Source organism: Nanorana parkeri, unplaced genomic scaffold (genome assembly GCF_000935625.1).
Source record: "Nanorana parkeri isolate BGI_ZX_2015 unplaced genomic scaffold, ASM93562v1 scaffold1226, whole genome shotgun sequence".
Taxonomy (NCBI): Eukaryota; Metazoa; Chordata; class Amphibia; order Anura; family Dicroglossidae; genus Nanorana; species Nanorana parkeri.
In genome coordinates, this window is record NW_017307494.1 from 369,343 (window position 1) to 378,551 (window position 9,209).

Genomic DNA, 9,209 nt, shown 5'->3' on the forward strand with positions numbered 1-9,209 from the left:
GTGCTTTTCACATGCACATTCACATAAGTCACTGCCCTCAAGGAGCTTACAATCTAAGGTCCCTATCACACAAGCATACATACAGGGCCAATTTAGACTGGAGCCAATTAACCTTCCCACATGTCTTTGGAGTGTGCAAACTCCTTGCAGGTAAGTGACCTGTCCAGCATTCAAATCAGGGACCCCCAATGCTGCAAGGCAGAAGCGCTAACCACTATGCCACTGTGCTGCCTCATGAGAATTGTATTGTCTTCTGTTTATTTCAAAGCCATAATATGAAGTATACAACTATAGTGGTTTATGGTCATTTATTTAGATTTCAACACACATTTGGCATCATCACTGTTTAGTTCTTATCTGGATTAGACTGCCTTGGTCAGATCTGGTCCCCAGCTCTTGGGATTAGGGGAGGGCCACCAGCAATAAGTTGTGCCGGAATGTTTTAAACAGATTAGATGTTTGCATGAGAGGAAAACAGACTTTTAAAGCACACCTGTCATGCGGGGGGTTGCAATTCTCAGCTTTTCTAAAAATGCTAGTTGACTGGTTGTGTTTGGTTTAAATACTTAGAGAAGTAGGATTTTAAAAAAAAAAATGTTATTAACCCTTTGCAGTTGGGCTACCCCTGCACTGGGGGGGACAAGGGCTAAGTGCTTGTTTGTGTCTAGGTGCTAAAATAACAAAGATTATACTCACTCAAAGCTATGAGCTGCCAGCTGTCACAGAGCTTCCTGCAGCATTGGAATCTTCCTCAGCGTCCTCATGTCTATACACAGTGTATAGATGTTGATAATTTACTGGACCTCAGACCTCTGCAGAGGAGGGGGAGAGACGTTGGAAGGACTTGCCTAACGAGAAGTTGGTTTGGAGCTTTGGGTGAGTATATCTTCTTGTTTTTGTATTTTTCAACCTAGACACAAATTAGCAGTTAACCCTTGCAGTGGGCCTTCCCTCGCACTGCAAGGGTAATAAAAAAGGGTAATAAAAACATTTAAGGTTAATAAAAAAAGGTTAAGGTTAATAAGGAGTTTCCAAATTTCCTGGAGTTCTTGTAGAACAAGCATGCAGGAAATGCAAGTCTGAGAAAAGTCAGAATTTGTCATCTCCTGTTCTGTCTGAAGTAAGCTATATTCTCTTATGACAGGTCTCTGTTACTGCTATATGTTAGAGAAAGATCTTCTGATGCAAACCACACAGAATAATGAGCTGAGTGTCAGTTGTAGAATGAACTGGCGCGTCCTCTTGGTCGGGGCAGATGTGGGTGATTTTTATTTTTTCACTCGTTTAATCCGGGATAGGTTTCTCTTTATTGTCCTTTTGTTGCTTTTTGTCTTTTTTCAGAGAGTTTCTTCTACTGTGCAGCCAAGATGTTATTGTCTTCTATTTATAGTATGCATTTAATCTTTTGCAGGTGGTTACTATCATGGGAAACTAATATTTCCAAGAGAATTCCCCTTCAAACCACCTAGTATTTATATGATCACTCCTAATGGACGGTTTAAATGTAACACACGGTAGGAATTCTTCTGTTTCAACATCATGCTGTCAGGGGATGAGCTCAGGGAAACTGTTAAAGAAGGGCTCTGGCCTGTTTATTAAGCAGGATATTGTTCTTAATTAAATTTATAGCCAAAAGTTTTTCGTTTTTTTTTCTTAGCATTGGATAGAATAGTGAAGGATTACAACCCCTGTCTGGTTATATTATTTTGCCTGTGTCTCTACTATGTAGTTTCCCCCTGTCTACTTGTTCGCTGACAACTGTCCACAAGACAGAAAGCAATGGCACATTCAAAATACAGTTGTCACTGTTGCAAAAGTTGAGAGGACGTCTTCCATGTGACAAGTGTCTAAGATCGGGATTACCATCACTTGGGGAGATTTTCTCTCATTTCCGGTGGCATCTCTAGGACAAGTAGTAAAGGGAGATCTCCTGAACAGGATGCAGACAGCAAAAAACGTTTTGTTTTTTTTACCACTTCTCTATCCAAAACTAAAAAAAAGTTTTGCTGCACATTAAGAAATTAACCCCTAAATATGATTATTTAAAGAGGTTCTCCAGCCAACTTCTCTTCTGAACATTGCAAGGTAGAGAAGATCTGATGATAAATGGCAGGGGATAGACTGGCATTCTGCTTGTTGAGGAGGATATTGTGTCCTGGCAAGCTCTTGGTGCTTGAACAGCCAGTGAGACAGCAGGCCCATTGCATGACACTCTAGCAAACAGATAAATGTCTGAGGCTGCACAAAGAGCATGCTCATACTGCAGGGCAAATGTCGGAACGCTTAGGTTCCAGTGCCTACGGTCCATAGGGGCTTGCCACATGGCATTTAATCAAATAGGTACATAGCTTGCCTGGCAGTGGCTGTTAATCTGCGATTTGGTTAGTGCACTTGACTATGCTTGATTGAACTGAGGCACACTGTTCGTACCAGCAGTAGGAAATGCCATATCAGCTAGTGACATTTCCTTATTTTTGCCCAACACTTCCTTATTTACGGAGCAAGCCATCAGACAGGAACCTATGACAGCCAGGCCAAATTTAAAAAAACACTTGTTCCTCAATGAGAGGAGCAGCGGCTGAATAAGGAGTATGGTTGATTACTTGGAGTATGCACTTATACAGAAGCACCCCTGAATCAAAGCAATGCTTAGTTTAGAACATTAATCATGTTATGCCAGTGGGGGGGGGGGGGCAGCTGACAACCTTAAAATTGTGTATCTATACTCGCCACTTTGTTTGCATCAATATGTCAGAATAAAGAATTAACAAGTGTATCATGTGAGTTGAGGTTTTTTTTTATTTCTTTTCATAGTTCTGTCCTACTTGGCCATTCTTAGGAAGAGTAGCTGTACTCCGGAGCAAAGTTAAACATGTTTCCACATGTAGCTGGGGGTTAGACATGTGGCTAATAAAAAGGTAGATTTTCTAAGGTTATTGTGTGGTCATTTAGGAAGGATTAGGCCTTAGGGGTGTTCTGTGAAGGGTTAGGATCCAGGGTTATTATATATTATATATATCAGTAGTCTTTAGACTTCAACAGCCAAACCTAGATCACGTTCCTGTTCCCGGCCAAACCAAGCAAATTAAAATGTTTTATTCATTTTAGGTTACAAAGAAAGATTAACAGTTGAATACGACATTTGCATCCTAAAGTGTTGTTCCCTTGCCTTCTGCAGACTCTGCCTTTCAATCACAGACTTCCACCCAGACACATGGAATCCAGCATGGTCGGTATCGACAATCCTCACAGGTCTACTCAGCTTCATGGTGGAGAAAGGACCCACCTTGGGCAGCATAGAGACCTCAGACTTTACTGTAAGTTTGAATAATTAAATCTTTAAGTTAAAGCTTCTAGTGGTTACATCAGGTTGATAAACAAGAACATGTAATTTACTCCTTGTTTAATTGTTATGCAACTTGATAACTGGTTTCTCATGCAACCTGCTAGACAGTGCTGGAAGGGGTGGGTATTATGGAGCAACTCTTGCTTTTCATTTCCTTCAGATGTTCCCACAGATGTTCCCAATGAAGCACCTATCTGCTTTCTATGTAAAAGATGGTGGCCAGAGCTATTCTTTGACAGGCTTATCTGCATTCAAACATTTAAGTAGCTATAGAGGCTGCAAGTGTAAGAGATTACTATTATAGTCCGACCATAGTTCCACTTGCATGCAAATTTAAAAAGGGGTAAATGTGAAGGTATTTTAGGTTTATATGGAGTTCCTGTTTTAAGAGGAACTTTGATCATTGCACAGAGGCCATGAAAGCGGATGTAAAAATGTAAATCTTGCCCACAGCAGAGCTTTACCTTAATCGTGCAAGGCTAACCTGCCCACTGTTTGCAAAGCCACTTACTTCAGGGACTCAGCTGGCTCAATCTGCCCTTCATGGTGACTATGCAAACAATCTACCTTTTTAGGTGGTAGAGGGTCTTTGCCCTCCCTAATTTCAACAAGTCACACTAAAAGCAACAGGTGGAATGTCCATCATGTTCTAAGGGGTGCACAAGTGAGGCAATCTTACACTTGCCCAACCTCGAAACTACAATTATTTGTTTTCTTTTTTGTTTCATAGAGATCCTCATGAGGTCGGCCAAGGCATCCCAGTACTCCATTTGACCTAGTTTGCTTTGAACTGGATACTGATATTAGAATGTGCTGGTAGTAGGCTTGCTGCATTTTCTTAGCTATATTTTATAGTGGATTCTCATATGTCCCCAACTCCTTTTTACATATTTTACAACGTTTCGAGAATGAGCCATCTTAAATTATTATTTTTTTTGAATTTTTTTGTTGTTGCTATAAACAGATATTTATAGAATACAGTACATGGGGCATGGAATTTGGTACACGTATTGTACCACTCTTGCAAGGGAATCATCTTAAATTAATTTTAATCAATAGATTGATTTGGGCAACTGAAATGTTTTAGATCACCAATGTATTTTTTTTTTCTGCTTGCCTTGACAGAAACGACAACTCGCAGCACAAAGTTTAGCATTTAACTTAAAGGATAAAGTTTTCTGTGAGCTGTTTGCAGAGGTAGTTGAGGTAAGTACCATGTTACATCCGTGACTTGATACTTTTATCATACACACAACAAAAATCCAGAGTCGCCTTTTATAAGTTTGTGGTAAACATCTGGCCACTGATGGGATAATTCCAGATATGATCTGTGCACATCAACCCCTTAAAGGAGAACTATGTGGTGAGTGCTATTCACTCACCTCCTTGTTCTAGCCGACCTGTGACAATGAGACTGTCACAGGTCGGCTCAGTAGATCGGGAGGTGAGCGAACGGTTTTGTAAAGGACAAAAAGGGACATGTGACATGTGCATATAAAAGTTCTCATATAGTGCATGAGGGAAGCTTGAACCCTTAAGGACCCATAACGGAATTATTCCGTCATGGGTCCTTATGGCACAAACAACTATGATGGAATAATCCTGTCATTGGTCCTTAAGGGGTTATAGAACCCTTCCTGTCTTTATAGGTTTTAATAAGTCCTTTTTGAAATCTCCAACTATATGTATGTAGCGGAGCGGGTATCTTTGTTTTCCTGGTATCCACTTGTATCCATCAGCTTTTGAACGAGTCCTGTACTGAGGAAGTATGGAAATGCTATTGCTGAAAAATGCTGAAAAGTTCTATAGTAGTAACATCTAAAAGAACACCCCTACTTCTGAAGATCGAAACAAAAAATCTGGGTACTATTTGATTTTCTTTTGGGTTCACTTGTGGAATGTGGATACCTATACATTACATAGCTTTACAGATGAACCTATTACAATACATTTTTTCCTTTAGAACACCCCCTACCTAAAGGTAATATATTGCAGCTTGCCAGTCCTCGGATGAGGTGGCTACATCACTTTTCTTTTCTTCAGGCTTTTTTTTTTTTACCAGCTAATGCTGCAAGTTTCACACTTCCTGTCTCTGGTTGGCTATACTGGCACTCTGGTTGGCGCTGTACTGAAATGAATTTTATACCCTTGTTTGGGGACAGATAGAGCTTTCTTTTGGTGGTATTTATTCACCACTGGGGGTTTTATTTTTTTCTATATTAAGGAAAAATTACCGAATTTTAAAAAAAAAAAACAGTTTCCCCTATATTAAATGATAAAACATTTATTACCCAATTATATTTCCTTTTTTAAATTTCTATTTCGGTGCACCTCTAGTAATAACCGGAGCTATGGTATACTTGCCTTGCACTGTGGGATTATTTATCCATTTGTTTTGCTTGTCTGACTGTTTGTTTTTTCTTTGCATTGTCAGGAAATAAAGAAGAAGCAGCGGGCACAAGAAGAACTAACCAACCGACCACAGTCCCTTCCTCTCCCAGACGTTGTGCCAGACACAGAAGCCCACTTCGGTCAGAACGGAGCTCCACTCTTAAACGGCCACGCGCCCTTGGCAGCAGCAAATCACCCCGGTCTACAGCAGCCAAACCGTAACCATGGACTTTTAGGGGGTGCCCTGGCCAATGTCTTTGTCATAGTGGGATTTGCAGCCTTCGCCTACACAGTCAAGTATGTACTGAGAAGCATAGCCCAGGAATGATGAGGTTTGCAAGGAGGCGCCGAGAAGAATCTGAGACCAAACTAGCAATAGTCGGGAAAGAGCAAATGAACTGCTAGGAGGAGACGGACTCGCTCCGCACCAGGCTCGGGTCATTTCTATTTGTGCTACAGTTGTGCAAAGTGATATATCAGTTGGCTCATGGGTTTATTATTATATATTTTTTTTTTTTCTTTTTTAGAACATGAGATGAGTGGTTCTGTTTTCCATGACAGCAAACTAAAAAGAGACCCTGTACTATGTTCACTGCAGCCTCCGGTGCTGGAATCAGCCGGGCGTCTTCATTTCCAACATCTGCTTTAATCCAATGAATTTCCTCAAGCTCTTCTTTAAAATCTGTCAGGGAGAGGGCTATGTTCTCTGTACTGGATCTGTGATGAGACGTGGGCCTGTCAACTGCGCGGTAGACAGTCCGCCCAATTCCAGCAAACAGGTTCCAAAAAGATTGGTCCAGTTTTGTACATCAGCTATCCAGTGATAAAGTCTGAAAGTTTAATGTTGAGATTTTCATGTCTGTTTTTTTTATTTTTGACAGCGAGGTGATATTTTAAGATCAACTATGGAATGATTGTACCACTTGATTTATATCCTGTTAGGAGTGGATATTAAAACGTTTCATTCAGTGAGACTGAACATAGGACATTTTGAATACTTAGTATTTACTGCACAATCCATTCATCGGAGAGATACCTAAATAATAACTAAACCCAAGAACAAAAATATATTCTCTTGCAGCTTACCAGGCCTTAGCTGTAGCGGCTGTATTAGTTTTGATTTTTTTTTCAGATGAAGAACATTTTCAGCAAGTACAGAAAATAGCTGTTGATCTTGCTGTGTCCTTGCCCCTTCCTGCAAGCTGAATCGGAGCATAAAACAATCTTATCTGTTAAGTACTAATCTTTCCTTCCCCCATGTAATGGAAATAAAGGTAGACATGTTTGAAGTCCAGCCTGGGTGGCCACTATGGCTTTTTTTTTTCTTCATAGTGGAGTGAGTGAACTCCAAAAAATAAACGAATACAGCTGCAACTTCTAAGAAATGTTAAGATGCATTATATTCTTGTTTTTGGTTGTAGATTAACTTTGAGGCCTAAGATACGCCTGGTCTAGGTTTAATTTTTGCCACCCTCTGACCATGACATGAGCCCTGCATGCAGGCACCATACGCTTGATTAAAGCGAATCTCTGCATTGCAATGCAGAGCAAAGCAACGCGTCCACATTAATCTTTCCCAGCAGCATATGCTTTGCCTTCCTTTTACTCTCAGTCTACTCTGTTAAGTTGTCGGGAGTGCAGGAAAGCCTATACTGCTGGAATCATGGCTTACACAGGGTGGTGGACTGCTCAAGTTACAGTGCTGACTGACCAGGACACATGACGGCACTGTCACATGATGTGCAATGGCAAGAGCCCACCCTGTATGACCACACTACAAACAGTTCCCCTTTAAAATACATTACGTGGAGTGTTTCGATGGCAACATGTGTATGGAAGTAAAACTGACCTAAACTGCAAACTTGGGTATGCTTTCATCAGGGTGACTGGTCCCTCCTCATCACCCTGATTAAAGCAGACCTAAGTTTACAGGTCTCCAAATAGTCAGCTGTCATAGGCCGACCCGGTTGAGCCATTTCTGGGTCACATGACCTAAACTCAGCACTGTGGATGCTAGTATCAGCAGAGCCTTTATTTACTTTGAAGACTTCACTGATATCCCCACCACAGTGCACTGCTGCATGGGCTGCAGGTCATGCAATGGTTACCAAAGAAAGGTGGGATTTGCCTATTATACGCTGCCTGGGGAAAAAAAAAACCTCACCACCTGGGTTTTGCTAAGCAAATAGTAAGTCTTCCATTGGATACTTACTGTAGCCATTGATATGTTTCATCTGTCAACGAGTTATTTATCCCTAACTGATGCATTGAGTAGCTTTTTTAAATAACTGTCAGAAGACATATCCTGCAGTCATGGTAAAGATGTAATTCTGTTTCAGGAGGGTCAAATTATTGGCCTACATCAAGCAAAGAAAGCAACTAAGGCAATTGCTGAAACTACTAAAATTGGGGTAAGAATTGCCCAACACATTATTAAAACCTGGAAGGATACGGGTGATCCATCTTCGAGGAAGGAAGGTGGTCGGAAACAAATCTTGACTGATCATGATTGGAGATCACTGAAACATTTTGGAGAAATCAAATTGTAAAAAGATCAAACAACAGTAGAACTTACGACTGTTTAATAGTGAAAGTAAAAGCGTTTCCACACGCAATGCAAAGGGTACTCAACGGATCAGGACAAAACAGCTGTGCAGCTTTAAGAAAACCACCCATCAGTGAGGCTAGGTCTGATGAGTCCAGAAGAAAGGTGAATGAAGTGATGCATCCATCAATGCCTAGTGCCTACTGTACAAGCCTGTGGTGTCAGTGTGATGATCTGGGGTTGCTTCAGTTGGTCAGGTCTAGGTTCAGCAATGTTATGTCCCCAAAATTGAGGTCAGCTGCCTTCTTGAATGATCAGGTTTTTGCATCAATGGATTTTTTTCCTTCCCTGATGGCACATTGGGCATATTCCAAAATATATGACAATGCCAGGATTCATCGGGCTTAGATTGTGAAAGAGTGGTTCAGGGAGCAAGAGACATAATTTCTACACATGGATTGGCCACCACAGAGTCCAGACCTTAACCCTTAATCTTTGGGATGTGCTGGAGAAGACTTTACACAGAGTTCCGACTCTCCCATCATCACTACAAGATCTTGGTGAAAAATTAATGCAACTCTGGATGGAAATATATGTTGTGCCATTGCGTAAACTTGTTGAAGTGATGCCACAACCGTAATCAAAGCTAAAGACTGCAACTAAATATTAGAGTGTGTGTGACTTTTTTTTTTTCCGCCATTCACTGTATATTGCGTAGATAGATGAAGTCTTTTCTTTCACCTAAAACAGGCTGACTTCAGACCTTAGCTCTAAATACATGTCATGTGAATTTTTTTACTTGGTGTTTATTGCCTATTGCTTCCAGACCTGTGCAGGGATCCAGCATCAAACCAGTCATACACTTTGCTTCTCTGCAGTAATCTCCTGTAATACAGACAGGCCATTGCTGCTCCCTCCCTATGCAGG

At 40.9% G+C, this 9,209-nt stretch overlaps 1 protein-coding gene across 3 annotated transcripts in view; it reads left to right on the forward strand.

The window, feature by feature from the left end:
- UBE2J2 (ubiquitin conjugating enzyme E2 J2) overlaps nt 1-6,309 on the forward strand; it is a 20,311-nt gene extending 14,002 nt beyond the window's left edge. For all 3 annotated transcript variants that reach the window (XM_018568671.1, XM_018568670.1, XM_018568669.1), the window contains 4 exons: nt 1,410-1,514; nt 3,179-3,317; nt 4,472-4,552; nt 5,781-6,309. In XM_018568671.1, the coding sequence (XP_018424173.1) occupies nt 1,410-1,514; nt 3,179-3,317; nt 4,472-4,552; nt 5,781-6,065 (610 nt within the window). In that variant the 3' untranslated portion in view covers nt 6,066-6,309. The remainder of the gene's footprint in view (nt 1-1,409; nt 1,515-3,178; nt 3,318-4,471; nt 4,553-5,780) is intronic.
- Nucleotides 6,310-9,209: the final 2,900 nt, after the last annotated feature.